The sequence below is a fragment of the Hevea brasiliensis genome, chromosome 11, assembly GCF_030052815.1.
Source record: "Hevea brasiliensis isolate MT/VB/25A 57/8 chromosome 11, ASM3005281v1, whole genome shotgun sequence".
NCBI lineage: Eukaryota > Viridiplantae > Streptophyta > Magnoliopsida > Malpighiales > Euphorbiaceae > Hevea > Hevea brasiliensis.
The window spans coordinates 12,632,940-12,648,721 of record NC_079503.1 but is presented as its reverse complement, the minus strand read 5'-3'; the positions used below and the strand labels follow the sequence as shown (position 1 = coordinate 12,648,721).

Sequence of the window (15,782 nt, the reverse complement as noted above, 5' to 3'; positions counted from 1 at the left end):
TTTATATTTTATGTTATTAATAAAAAATATTTTAACAAAGTTGAAATGTATTAATTAAAATGTTAAAAATTATAAACAAAAAATATAAAAATATTAATTTTCGAGGTAAATGAAAAAGAATAATATGGTCAAAATAAAAAATAAAATCAAATCAGCCATCAGCTTATGAGAAACAGCTTTAAAAATAGAGCTGATACAAACTGCAACTGATGGGTATCATATTAACTATCTATCAGCTATCAGCTTTATTTTTTTAAACTTATCAAACACTTTAATTCACATGTTTTGGTATTTATAAGCTATCAGCTGCACCCAACTGATGAACTAAACACCCCCTTAGTTTTTCTTTTGTTTATAAGTCAGCAACTCTAAAAATGAAGCAACTCTAAAAAAGAAGAAGAAGAAGAAGTAGTTAAAGAATTAGTCGGCTCATGTGTTAGCTCAAATTATTGCTCCTATGTCTAGCTTGAATGAGTGGACTTCTCCATCATTCTTATGGATATTCTGTGTTTTGATTTCAATAATATATAATTCATTTTAGTTGGTTTTGAAAAAAAAAAAAACTAAATAAGCACAAAATATACAATAGATATTTATACACAAATATATAATCATTAATTTAATATGACTTATATTTTAAATTAATTAAATCAATCAAAAGCTTAAACAATCAGAGGGTTTTAAAACGACTCTTAATTAAATAATAAATAATACTTCTTTCAAAAAAAAATATAATAAATAATACAATAATAGTATTTACATTTGATTATCTAATAACTTAAATTTTGATATGGGTTTATGAGATATCTACTTATGAGTGAAAAGTTACAACTTATCTACTTATTTTAAAATTATTTTTTATCAAATAAAAGATAATATTATTCTAATAATTTTAAAAAATATCAATAGTATTCTCATTTTAATAATTATAACATTCAATTATTCTTTTGAATATTTTAATAAATTAAGTTATTTTTAATAAATTTTATTAAATAAATAATTATTTATTTTTAAATTAATTTATAAATTAAAAAATATATTTTAAATTAAAAATAAAAAATAAATAGCTAAGCTAAATACTTTTTAAGTGCTTTTTTAATATGGAGGATTAAGCCAGAACGAACGTCAAGTGTTTGTATTAATTTAAAGCTGACTTAGGCTCTGTTTTTTTACAGAAAATAATTTGTATATGAATGAAAATATTTTCCATTTATTTAGTTATAATGTTAAATTAATAATATATATTTATTTCATATATATATAAACGTGTTAATATTTTAATAAGACTATTAAAATTTAGAAAAAAAAATAATTTTCTCTTTTAAAAAATAGAAGTCATTTTTTAAAAAAAAGACTTAATTTTCTCTTTGATGAAGAAAATATTTTCCTTTGATTAATTTTTCTAAATGCTTCATACGTCAGAAAATATGGAAAATATTTTTTTCCTTCAAACAAATGAGCCTTAGCTTTTAGATTGGATGATAAACTTTTTCTTTTTTTTATCAAAAAGCTCAATATCCACGTGACTTAGAGAAAAGATACACTTTCTAAGTAAAATCATAAAAATTTTATTAAGATGTGTTAATTTTTATAAGCCACAATATTATTAGGATGTGCACGTTTGTCAAAAGTGGGCCAGGTCCAGTTGGAATTTGTTTTCACCGGCCTCAAATGTCTTAATCTAGTGGGCCATGATCCATTTGGAATTTTTTTAATTGGACTCGAATCTCTCAATGTGTCCATAAATTTCGGCAATTATATGCTAAAATAATTTATATGAAATAAATATTACAATTATAAATCAATAGTGATAGATTCAATAAAATAGTTATTTTCTTATATTTTTAATATTACAATTATAAATCAATAAAAAAAATAATAATTTTAAAAGAAACAGTATCATTCACTTTTTTTTTTCAGTTTTTTATATTTTTAATATTAAAATTTATCAAAGATTCATCCTGAATTAGAACAACAAACATTTTACAAACGCATATATATACCATTTGAACTTGAAAGTTTACTCAAATTACCACTCACTTCTTTTTATTTAATTCTTTTACATTTTTTAACCTTTCACTTAAACACATTATTTGGACCTTACATATATTAAAATAAATAAATAAATAAATCTGCCAGTGGTATGCATAGCATATACGCTCTATAAATTCTAGTCCGAAGCTCTAAAACTCCCAATGGTATCTAAGGATAGTCGATAGAGTGTCTTCCTAGCTTCAGAAGAAGAAGATGGCTGTAGGTCTGAGAGTTGCTTTGCTTTTGTTTATGCTGTGATGATGCTTAGTGATTTTCATCAATTAGCAAATGGAGCAGTAGCATCTGATACACTAGAACTCATCAACAAGGCCAACGAGGACGGCCCTTATCTAGGTTTGGTCATTCCAAACCTTTTTGAGATGAACCCTCTTCTTAATCTCCAAACTTCACTGCCAGTGATCTCATTATTGATTTTTCTGGTAATATATTTACATGATTTAATAATCTGTTGCACGTTCTAGTTCTGCTAGCTAGCTGATCTCTCTTTATGCTTTAGGAAGGAGATTTCGCTTTGGAACCATAGGTGAAAAGAAGGTGATATTGGTGATGACAGGATTGAGCCTGGTAATAATCTTCTAAGCTTGTCTTTCTAGCAGATTTACAATATATGTGCGTCGTTTTTAATTACTTCCTTCTTCTTCTTTCTTGGGTCTGCACTGCACATGCAGATAAATGCAGGCATAAGTACACAGCTTTTACTAAGCTTTTTCAACATAGAAGGGGTAGCTCACTATGGAATAGCCGGAAAAGCAAACCCATCTCTCAATGTCGGAGATGTAACCATTCTCCAATATTGGGCACATGCCGGCCTCTGGAGCTGGCAGGTATATATAAATATTTGGACTTTTCAAGTGTTGGTGTGTTGGTGACCTTAACTAGCTAGCTCCTAGCTATGGAGTTTGAACGCTATGCGCTTGGTAATTGAGCAGAGGCACGGAAAAGGTCCTGAAGATGAGCTTCCCCTAGAATCAAATGGCGACTATACAAGGGATGTTGGGAATATTAAATTTGCAAACTACACAGTAAATGTCACTGGCTGTAGCTCTTACGATAACTTGCTAAACAACGTCTGGTACCAGCCTGAAGAATTTTTCCCTGTAGATGGAACTCCTGAGGAGAGACAACATGCCTTTTGGGTTCCTGTTGATCTTGCTTACTTTGAAATTTCCCGGACTTAGAGGTAACATTTCTACTTTGCATACACATATCAGATCTTGTGGAACAAATTTATTATAAATATATATATATATATATATATTAGAAATTGAGATTAATTTAGTTATTAACAAATGAAACTTAAGAGATATAATTATTTTAAATTAAAAATAATAATTTTTAATTTCTAATAAATTTAAGAAGGCAAATTTTAGTTTATTAAATTTTTTTTTTCCCTTCCTGGCCTCTTCTTTCTAGCATGGAAAGGAGCAGCGTGCTTTCTTAGTTTCTTGCATATTCTTTTATTTTTCATACTTTATTCATGTTTCAGTCAAATCCATTTTATATTATATATTCATGCTTTATTCATGTCTCAACCAAACAAGAGAGACTTTTATTTCATTAGGCTCCAACTGAGATTAAAGTTTTAAATTGAATTATAGCTTTAAAAATTATTTTAATATTATAAAAATAAAATTTATTAATAAAAAGATTATTTAGTTAAAGTTACATTTAGATGCAAGACTCTAAAAAAAAAAAAAATTAATCTTTAAAAGAGGATTTCATTTTCTTCTTGCTCTGTATATAAAAAAAAAGAAATTCTTTTTTATTTGATTTTCTATTTAAATAAAATTTTTAACTCATATATCTATCTAAGGGTTAATTGTAAAAAAAAATTAAAATTTATTAATTTTTATAATTAAACTCTAAAATTTGCATAATTATCAATTAAGCAATTATATTTAATTCATGTATCAAATTGACCTGACTATCAATAAACTATTAGTATACTTAACAGAAATTTCATGTCATCTGTCATATTATCTATTACTAGAGAAATCACGTTAGAAACCATAAATTAGGGTTAATTGTAAAAAAAAAATTAAAAAAAAAAACTATTAAGTTTGTAACTTTGTGCAATTTAAATTTATATAATTATCAATTAAACCCTCACATTTAGCTATGATTAACTAGGACAAATTTATTTTATTACTTTTTGATTCAAATGTCTAAATTTGTCCTTATAAAAATAAATGGTCCAGATTAAAATGTATCTAATTTTGTTTTTATTATTATGGTCAAGATTAAATTCTAAAAACTTTTGATGGCTGTGATTAATTTTTTTTTTCTTTTTTTAAATTAAATTTAAATTAAAGTTGAAATAAAAGTGCAATTTAAATTAAAATTAAATTTCAATTAAAAATAAGATGAAGTAAAGTAGAAAATTAACGTTAAAATTAAAACTAAAATTAAAATATGAAATGAAATTAAAAATTAAATTAGAATTAAAGCAAAAAAAATGAAAATAATCATTTTTTAATTTCAGATTTTTTTTAAAAAATTTTTTTAAAGTTAAACGTGAGAATTTAATTGACAATTATATAAATTTTAGGGTTAATTGTAAAGATTTGCAAATTTTATGATTTTTAATTAATCCTAATTTAGATTTTCTGGTGTAGCTTTTTTAGTGATAAAATGACAATTAATGTGGAACATCCGTTAAATATGCTAATGATTTATTGATAATCGAGTCAATTTGAAGAATCAATCAAACTTGAGAGATTAATCAGTAATTATGTAAATTTTAGGGTTTAATTACAAAAATTGATAAATTTTAAATTTTTTTATAATTATCTAAATAACTTAATTAAATATAGATGAAAATGGTATTAACTTTTAAGCATAATTTTATAATTTTGCTTGGGAAAAAAGCATAATTTTCCGAGGTTATTATTAAAATTTATTTTTTTTTAAAAAAATTTAAAATAACATTCATAAATAGTTAGCTAACTTTTAAATATTTAAACTACGTTTATATAGCAGAAAATAATTTACATATAAAAAAATATTTTTTAATAAAAAATATTTTTTATTCTTAAATTATAATATTAAATTAATAATATATATTTATATAATATATAAGTGTTTTCGTATTTTAATAAAATTATTTCTACTTAATAGAGGAGTTTTTTATAAAAATACTAGAAATACTAAAAAATAGATAAATATTTTTGGTAAAACAAAAGGAGCCTCAGTGTCAGTTCTATTATTCTGTATAAAATTTAAGTGAAGCAAACATGCTCAAATAAGAAATATTAATATGCTTTTTCAAAAAAAAAAAGAAATATTAATATGCCAAAAAAAAAAAAAAAGTATCGTATGATCATGAATTTACAGGCATATCTGGTTGCTTATATTGATCAGGACTTGAAACTAGAAAACTGCTTGAACTCGACAACGTGTTTATCGGTGGCCCCAAAAGTGGTGACAGTGGCACGAGGAGTAAGTTCAAGCATTTACCTGGATAATGCAGCTTATCGAAGCTTCATATATGATAAATTCAACGTAAGCCCTGTGGAAATGGAAACTGCAGCTGTTGCTTTGATATGCCTGCAGCAAAAGATTCCTTTTATAGCTTTTAGAGCTGTCTCTGACTTGGCAGGAGGTGGATCTGCCCATTCTAATGAGGCTGACACTTTCACCTCTCTTGCTGCCAACAATTCTGTTGCAGTTGTTTTGGAATTCATCAAGCGTTTGCCTTTGAACAAGACCTACGATGCCTAGAGATGAATATGGATCCTCCTGGTTCTTAGCTTCAGGTTTATTTTACGGAATAAAATTTGCTAGTTGAATCTTAAGTTCTTTCCAAACTTAAATATCACTCTTCATGTGGTGGGTTCAAATTAGAATAGAGAGAAATGTCAAGACTAAAACTAGCTATAATCTACATATTCCTAAACAGAAACAAAATAATTATACAAAATTCCTAATCCAGCCACCATAGAAAGCCAAATATTCAGTAATCATGCTAAACTATTGATGAACAACTTCTGTTCCTAGACCTTAATAACTAATCAATGGTCATCTCTCTTGTAGCTTCATCAGGGTTATTATACCCTTCTCCCCTGCAAGGACCATAAGCCTTGCTACAAAAGAGATAATATGAGAAGTTAACCAAGCCCAGACTAGCAAGAAGCCAGTAGTAATAATCATAGTGACCCCTATTAATATTGCTTGATACCCAACTCTCCTCTCCTCCTCTCTTAGTTAAACTATCAACACTAGTCATTATAAAACTTGCAACAATATATGCCGCAGAAAATCCCATTTCAGCTAAAGTGACAGCTATACTAGACATGGATTTGGGCAACTCAGTGTAGTAGAACTCGTTCTGTCCAATTGCATTGAAGGCCTCTGCCAATCCACCTAGGACATGGTATGGCAATAACCACAGTGCAGACATGTGCACCACAGCATTAGGGTCATCTGAAAATCCTTCCCTGATTGCAGTTTCTCGCCGAATGCTCTCTGCCATTGCTAATGCTGCCATGGATGTGGAAGAGAGTAGAATCCCAATTCCCATTCTTTGTTTCAAGCTGAAACAAACAGGTTTTCCCTTGAGTTTTGATGCTAGAGGGATAATTACACGATCGTAGAGACTAATCCATAAAAAAATGGAGATAACCATGAAAACGCCGAAGGAGCCTGCAGGAACTTCAAATTTTGAAGTAATGTGTCGGTCCATGGTAGATGCCTGGAGTACTGGAAACGAGCCTGGGCTTATAGTCACAGACATCATCATTCCTGTTGACCATATTGGGATTATCTTGATAATTGCCTTTAGCTCTTCTACTTGATCTACTGTACAAAGACTCCATGGATCTGAAGCGCTTCCATCTGGGATCAGGTCTTCTTGAGGGTTTCTGATAATGCATGCTTTGTTTAGATACCTAAGACAGGGTTAGAAAATCCCATTAGAAGATGCTTAATCAAATTTTCGGTTTAGAATTGCATTACAAGAAGCAGTTTACTATTTGATGATACCTGAATTTCTCACTTGGAGCAAGAAGCAATGTATCCTTCCTACTATGGTACACTTCATTGGTGGCTTGGGTTGATGATGGAATGCTTCTATTTTTATAGGCAGCAACAAAAACTTGAGCAAATCTAGTAAGCAAGCTTGACTTGGGTAGTGATGACTTGACATAAATGGGAGAAGCTAAGAAGAAAGAAAGAGCTGACATGATCATGAGCACCACAGGAACTCCAAACCCCACCTTCCACCCCATCACTTGTTGAACGTAAACAACACAAGTCATGGCAATAACTACAGAAAAAGAGACTATTGCATAGTACCAGCTGAAGAAGCTCTCTCGGATTTGTGCATTTTTAAGGTTCTCTCCCTTCCCTAGTTGATCAGCCCCAAAGGCTAAAGAAGAAGACCTTACTCCACCGGCTCCAATGGAGATGAGCCCAAGAGATGAATATAAAAACAGAAGCTGTAATGTTGTGGCAGAAGGGCAACTGTCACTGAATTGCACACAAGGGGCTGGCCTTGCTTGTGGAATCACAGTTGTTAACCATAATAGAAACATTCCCTGTACCATGAAATTTGAAGGAAATTATATATGAAGCCCAGATTGAACAGAAATTAAAGGGTCCATGGATCACCATTCCAAAAGAAAGAAAGAAAAAATCTTTTACCAAAGAAAACAAATTAAATTGATAAAAGGAACATAGAACCCAATTGGCTGGAAATAAAATACATATTACATATCATATGAATTCATTAATTACCAAAATACATATATATAAATTCAATGCACACATCATATCACTATATTAATTACTATTTCGAAAATTGAATTTGACAAGTGGCCAACTAGTTAAACTGAAATTGAATTTGATTTACCAAGTTTGCTATTTCAATTTATATTTTAATTATTCTGACATAATTAATATATTAATTTTAAAGTTTTAGTTATGGCCTAATGACAATAAATTAAAGATTTTCTATGCATTTTAAATTTTATCTAAAATTTTTAATTTTATCCATTTGATTTTGAATTATTAATAGTTATTTTAACTTTAACAATAAAATTATTTAATAATATGTTAGTTCCAACCAAATATAAAAAACGATAATTTTAATTTCCGGTTAAAGTATTCTAAATTGAATTTATGTGATCCGATTTAAAGATTTTTTTTTTTTTTAAACACGATCTGCAGATAATTTGAAACCAGAAAGATTGTGATTTGTGAATGAATACGGCTCCACCACTTGTCATTTTCTTTTTTTTTTTTCTTTTTTTTGTGAGAAGGTCTAGCCATTTTCATTTCAGCCATTTTTTATTTTATAATTAAATAATAGCCCAATCAAAATAAATATCAAGAATAGAATCATTACCTCTCAAAAAATATATATATATTCGTCCTTTCGTTTTTTAACTCTTTTCTCTATCAATAAATTTTTCTTTTTTTTTTTTTAGATTATCATTAATCTTTTCATTTCATTCCATTTCTCTTTTATTTTTTTTTTTCAATTAGTTTATTATTAAACTTATTTTCTCTATTTCTCTGAGATTGATAATGTGGTGTTTATTAATTTTATATAAATTCTCAAAGTTAATTTATCATATCATGTAACTATTTACATCAAAATTACTTAAAATTTCAATAATTAATATAATTTCTGTTATTGTTACTATTCAAACTAAAGTGAGATTTTTGATGAAACTGCACTGTCTTATCAAATTTTCATAATTATTTGAAAGAAGCTAAAAAAGTGTATAGCTAATACACTCAGTATATGACACACTCACATTTTCTAAAATGTTAGTCAGTCAAATTATTTTACAAGCAAACACTAATATTATAATACTAATTATGGTAAAAATTTTCAATCAACAAAATAATAAGTATCATAATACTTATCGTGCATGGAAATGTAATAAATTGATGGTAAAAGTGAAGTGTAATAAAATTGGGAAATTTTTGCCTGAGCCAAACTCAAGATAAACATTTGAAACTAATTAATAGCCCACCATCATATATCTTGTTTAATCGATGGTAAACCGGGTTAGATAATAAAAATCTAATAAAATAATAGTGACCTAAAATGAAAAGGAATGAAATATAAAAAAAATTAAAATTTAATTATTATTATTGGTATATAACATAGTGACCTAAAATGAAAAGGAATGAAGTATAAAAAAAATTAAAATTTAATTATTATTATTGGTATATAACATAGTGACCTAAAATGAAAAGGAATGAAGTATAAAAAAAATTAAAATTTAATTATTATTATTGGTATATAACATAGTGACCTAAAATGAAAAGGAATGAAGCATAAAAAAATTAAAATTTAATTATTATTGTTATATAACAATAACAATAATTTTAAAGTCAAACTAAATAGTGTATGACTATTTATTAACGTGACCTCACCTACTGTTGAGACTCCATTAAGTGTAATTTACTGGTTAAAACGAAGTCGGTTTAGAAATCAGCTGGAGTGGGTGGAAGTGCAAACTGGGATTAATTAAATTGAATTACCAGGAGGCTAACAACAGATCCAAATCCGATCATCGGAAAGCGACCGACGTAAGAATCAGCGAGAAAAGCCCCAATAATTGGCATGAGATTGGTGGCAGCTGACCAGAAGAAGAGGATATTGGCTCCCGTAGCTGCCTCCAACCTATACTCTCTCGTCAAATACAGAATCATGTTTGGCAACAGCCCGAAGCTTGCCACCTTCTCAAATGCCGAATTTGCTGCCACAAAATTGAAATCATCAACAAAATTCCATGCAGGTATATACGAATTTTCTTTTTTTTAATTTCTTGAGAAATATGTATATACGTACCTACAATGAAAGGCAAGGCTCGGAAGCCGCCCTTTGGCACCTTTGGGTTGCTCTTGTTCGAGATCAGCGGCTCTGTGACGGTGATCATGTTGTTGTTGTGTGACGGTGATGGAGTTTCCATTTGATATTCTTCTGAACACTTGTCTTTCAGTGAGGAAGTAGGAGGGAGTGGGTGGATTTCAGCGCATGCAAGGCATCAGGAAGTGGGTGGATTACGAGGTCTATGGCCATTTGGCGGATCAATTTATGGAGAAATTCCGTCCCCACTCTATGCATGGAAGAAAAACTTATTTAAATGTAGACAGATTTTTATTGGTTAGACCCATATTAGCATTAAGCTCAATAAGTCTGTGAATTATATATTTATATTTTAAATTTATGAGGTATTAAATTTAAATAATATATATATATATATGAATGAGTCCCTAATAATATATAATATTTTATAAAATAATAAGTAATTAATAATTTTTTTTTTTGAAAATATAAAAGTAATTATTTATATAAAAATTATTTATTTATCTGCCATTTATATTAAATGTTGAAGAAATCACAGTGATATCTCTAATTTATGCAACAGTCTTTGCATGTGTTACAAATGTAAATAATAATAATATATTACCTTTTTTTAATAAACATAGAAAGTTTATTTTTTTTTTCTCGCTGTGATATTCCTTATATCCATTTTATAATTAATATAAGATTGATCTTTTGGAATTCATGATTATCTTTTTAAATAATATTTTTTCTAAAAATTGAATATGAATTCTCCCATTAAAAACATATTATATTAATGAAAATTATTTAATTAATGAAAAGAGAGCAAATAAGAGGAAAAAAAAAAAAAAAACAAAGATGAATAGTCCAACCCATACACCCAAGCCTGAAAAACTAAGAGCCAATGCTGATGAAAAAACCCTATCAGCAGTAAAAAACAGAGGAGGAGTCCAATAAGTTGCCGTTTGTGCGGTTAAGTACAAATATGAGTTGGCTATTTGTGAAACTTACGCTAACGAAAACATCGGATGATCTTGTACCACTAATCCCATAGGGAGAGAAAGTCAGCAACGTAAACAAAAAAAGAATAAGGTTCAAATTATTTTGTATTTATTGGGGGGTTTAATTTAATTTATTTTTAATTTAATTTAATTTAATTTATAAATTTTAATTTATAATTAAATTAATTTAATTAATAAAAAATTATAATTATTTTTATATTATATAATTAATTAATAAAAATAAAAATATTATTTTTATTATTTAATATTATTAATTAAACTGAAAATATAAAAAAAAATATTTTTATATTTTTATATAATTAATTAAAATTAAAAATTATTATTATTCCAATTAATAATATTAAATAATAAAAATAATATTTTTATTTTTATTAATTATAAAATAGAAAATAATATTGTAATATTAAAAAATGATTAAATATTAAATAATTTATTTAAATAAATTATTTGATATATAAACAAATTAATTAATAAATTATACAATATAAAAATAATATTTTAATATTAACAAAAGTCATTTTTTAATATTATTTAAATATTTTTATTTAAATAATATTAAAAAATGACTTTTGTTAATATTAAAATATTATTTTTATATTGTATAATTTGTATAATTAAAATATTAAATAAATTATTTTTATATTATATTTTAATATTAAAAAATAATATTTTTGTTAATTATAGCAATTTAAGCATAAATCAAAATTTATAGATTAAATTGAATAAAAAATGAGCTAAATTAAACCTCCTAATAAATACAGGGGTCAAATTGAATCTTATTTCTAAACAAAAATGGATTTGTCATTTTGAATGAGATTTAATATTAAATATATAGGAATTTTAAATCAATGGAATTTTCATAGGAATCGACGGGATCAATGGTATTCAAAAACTTTAGATGGGATATATAATTCGCAAAATAAAATGTTGAATTTAGTCCTGGGAAAATTTAATTTAATTTATTTTTAATTTTTTTATAAATTAATTTGTAAATTTTAATTTAAACTTAATTTAATTTAAAAATTAAATTTTATAGGGTAAATTTCTTAATTTAATTTAAATAAAAAATAAAATAAAATTAATTTTTTAATTTTGTGATTAAATTTCTTAATTTAAATTTAAAAATTAAAAAATTTAATTTCTTAATTTTCTTAATTTTTACGTTAAATTGAGTTTAAATTAAAATTTATAAGTTAAATTAAATAAAAAATTAAAAATAAACTAAATTAAACTTATAAGTAATTAAACTTTAAGTTATATATAAATTAAGCAATTCACTAAGATTAAATAAATGAGCGAAAAGTCTATAAAAAATTATGAAAAGAAAAAAAAAAATATATATATATATATATATATTGATGTAAATCTATCTTTATTTAAAAATTTATTAATATTATTGATCGATCTCGAGTTTTTGTCTATTCCTTCAAGATAATTTATTATATTTTATTTTGTAATGATTTGATATTTTCTCCATAGTGAGATTTGATATTTCCTACTTTGAGACGATCTATTTTTCTTTTTATATGTTTTATATAAATAATTTATCTTATATATTTTTTTATACAGGATAATAGTAGTATGAAATTTTATATTTCAGATTTATATTCTATCATTCATTTAATAAAAGTCTTTCTATTTTTAAATTTTTTTAATTTTTATTTTATAAATTTTAATGCAAAATTTATTTAAAAATATAAACTCAATCGTTAAACTAATAATTCAATAAATCAGTAATTTTTTTTTTCTTCAAAGATTGGAATTCATTGAAAAGGCATTAGAATGACAAAGAAAAAAACAATAGGTATTGAGATGATTATTGTAGATGAAAGAACAAATTAAACAAACAAGTTTTAGTTTTCTATCTAAAATAGTTTAATTTTATACCTAAGCCCATAATAATCTTTTATCTATCTAAATTGTAAATTTAATTGTTTTGGTAAATATGACAGAGCGAGCAAAAACGAACCAGTAAACGACAATTCGTATATTTCTTGAGGCGGGTCGCATGTCGTATTGGCTGGATGGCTTGCTTGTCCTGCCATCTAGAATTAATTGGCCTATAAATATATATGTGGTCATTTTTCTTATGGCATGGCACGTAGTATTTATCATTTTTTATTGGTAATTATTTATTAAATTTTATAATTATTATTTAATATATATATATATTAAAACTGAATCTAAAAAATGGATCTATAAGAATCTACCATCTAATTTAAAAGGATGCTTCAAAATATTGTCATGTGTTATAGTTTATTTTTTTTATCTTTATTTTTATATTTTTTTATATAAAACATTAACTTATCATGCTAAATTTAATTTTTTTAAATATTTTCAAATTTCAACCATTAAAATTTTATTTCATATAAAAATATATATCAATTATTTAAATTTTTTTTACTATATCTTTTAAGAATTTTAAAATTTCTATGGTTATAATTTCAGACTATAAAATATGCTCATTATATTATATATCTCTAAAAGTTTTGTATTTTTTTAATTAAATTTTTAGTCAAACTAGAAAAAAAAGATGAATTATTTTTTCAAAATTATATATATATATATATATATATATATATAATTATTTATAAAATTTAAAAATTTATTTTTAAAAACATTTATTATATTTAAATCTAAATATTTTAATAAAGATACTTTAAAAACTATCACGGGGCATGTGTTTTTTTTTTCTACTTTATTTATTATTTATCAGTATATGTCAACTAATTTAAAAAAATAAAAAATAATATATTAATTTATTTATTTATTTATTAATAATTAAAATAAAATTATAATTAATTAAAACTTTTATCATTAATAAAATTTTATAACATAATTATGAAAATATAAAAAAATACACATTAAATTATATTATTAAAATAAAAAAATAAATAATCATGATTAGTTATTTTTTGAGAGATAGCGATACAACAAGAAACCTGATACATTTGCACATAATAAATTCTTTATATATACAGCCATAAAGCTAGATTCTAGAAAAATAATTGTGGATTTTAATTTTTCTTTTAAAGTTTTATACAACTTAACATCAAACATATTGTCACCAAAATTTGTTAATTTTCAAAAAGATTTTATTGTTTATCAATTTATTAATTATACATATTTTAATTCTTTTTATACATATATTAATAGTAGTTTTCATGATTATTTAATTTAAAATATAATAAAAATACTTTATTCAAAAAATAATTTATTTTTTATGAAATTTTTATATTTTATTTCATAATTTATGTAAATTAATATTTATTTTTTATAAATTACAGAAAATATATTAAATTAATAAAAAAATAATATTATTTATATAAATATTTTTTTTTGTTGTTAATATAATAAAAAAATTAAATTACTAATAATGAATTGAATTATCTTATTTTAATAATAATGAAAATATATAATATTATTATTAATTAAAAATAACATATTATTATGATATTTTTTAAAAATACTATATCTAAGTTTAAATTCTTTTTTATTAATATGATACATTTTTATAAAATAATTCTTTGACAAAAATAATTATCACTTTACATAAATTTGTAATATAAAATAAAAAAATTTTATAAAAATTCAAATTTTAAAATATCATCATTTTCTATTAATATAATAAATATTAAAAATGTATACTATTTTTTAAAAAATAGATTCTATAATTTTTATACTGTAATTTTATTTGTTTTTAATCATCTTTATTTATAACTACATTTTTTATGTAATTATATTTATAATTTATCTTTGGAATTCTACTTCTATATAAAAATATAATTAAGTGATAATTTATGTATAAAAATATAAATATTTAATTAAAATTTAAAAATAATTCTATTAAAAATTAATGATAATAAAATATAAATAATCAAAATATTAGTTATCATTGCATTCAGTATATAATTATAATAAAATAAAATATTCAAAAGTTTAAGAAATATTAAATTAGAAATTTATAAAAAAATTAATAATTAAATATATTTAAATAAATAAATTTTGAGAATGATAACTAATAACTTTAAAAGAAATAATAAAAAATTATGTAAATCAAAAAAAGATTTAAGAGAATTTAGGTAAAATGAAAATACTTAATAAGAAAAGAGTGCTTGATGTGTATTAAATGTCTCGTATGACATACTATATATAGACAAATAAATGAAAACTATTTAAATAAAAAATTAATTTATAATTAAATATTATTTAATTAAAAAACAATAACAAATATTCAAATTTAATTTTTATATCAGTAAAATATTTTTTATTTATTTAGCTATTTTAATTAAATCATCATAAATTGACCATAATATTAATAATAATAAGCATTAATTAACTTTCAAAAAGTGAAATAAAAATAATATTAAATTATTAATATAAAAAAATATATACTAATTATAGATAAGTCAAATCTCTATATTTTATTTTTATAACTTTTTATATAAATTACACTTTTTATCGCTTAAATTTTTTAATAAAAATAATAGAAAATATAACAATATAATAAAAATATTTATTAAAAGTATAAAATAATTTAAAGTTGATTAAATTATATAATAGTTGATTATGAGATCACAAACTAATAGTCAATTTTCTTTAAATTAAGCCATCAATGACCTTTATTATTATTATTATTATTATTATTATTATTATTATTATTATTATTATTATTATTTTAAATTATTATTATTTTAAAGGGTAATATGTGGTAAATAATATTTTTACATAAATGAGTTTATAAAAAATATAATATTAATAATTTTTAAATATTAAATTTAATCATAAAAGGTGTTATTTTTTTTAAGATTAAATTTTAAAGAAAATAATAATTTAAATAAAAAATGTTAAGATGGTATTATGAATAATAATGATAATTAAAAGAGAAATAAAAAAATTAAATA

General features: G+C 23.5%; 2 protein-coding genes across 2 annotated transcripts; one reads left to right on the top strand and one right to left on the bottom strand.

Moving 5' to 3' along the window:
• Positions 1-2,019: 2,019 nt before the first annotated feature.
• Positions 2,020-5,849, top strand: LOC110649344 (bark storage protein A). The gene is given in 7 exon segments (XM_058129893.1): positions 2,020-2,272; positions 2,275-2,427; positions 2,430-2,474; positions 2,552-2,619; positions 2,724-2,879; positions 2,985-3,231; positions 5,411-5,849. Coding segments are annotated over 7 exon segments (1,059 nt in total). The 5' UTR covers positions 2,020-2,247; the 3' UTR covers positions 5,776-5,849.
• Positions 5,850-5,910: 61 nt separating this feature from the next.
• LOC110649343 (protein NRT1/ PTR FAMILY 1.2) lies at positions 5,911-10,014 on the bottom strand. The gene is made up of 4 exons (XM_058129892.1): positions 9,860-10,014; positions 9,550-9,767; positions 7,036-7,589; positions 5,911-6,941 (listed from the first exon to the last, which is right to left on the bottom strand). Exons 1-4 carry the CDS (start codon positions 9,978-9,980, stop codon positions 6,062-6,064), a joined length of 1,773 nt encoding a protein of 590 aa, XP_057985875.1. The 5' UTR covers positions 9,981-10,014; the 3' UTR covers positions 5,911-6,061.
• Positions 10,015-15,782: the final 5,768 nt, after the last annotated feature.

What these genes read in the sequence shown, in the direction of transcription:
- LOC110649343 (XM_058129892.1), bottom strand. Translation starts at nt 9,980, where the DNA reads ATGGAAACTCCATCACCGTCACACAACAACAACATGATCACCGTCACA. An exon ending in AGCCTTGCCTTTCATTGTAG is followed by an intron (nt 9,768 to 9,859) that starts GTACGTATATAC and finishes ATTTTGTGGCAG; the next exon opens with CAAATTCGGCATTTGAGAAG. An exon ending in GATCTGTTGTTAGCCTCCTG is followed by an intron (nt 7,590 to 9,549) that starts GTAATTCAATTT and finishes TTCATGGTACAG; the next exon opens with GGAATGTTTCTATTATGGTT.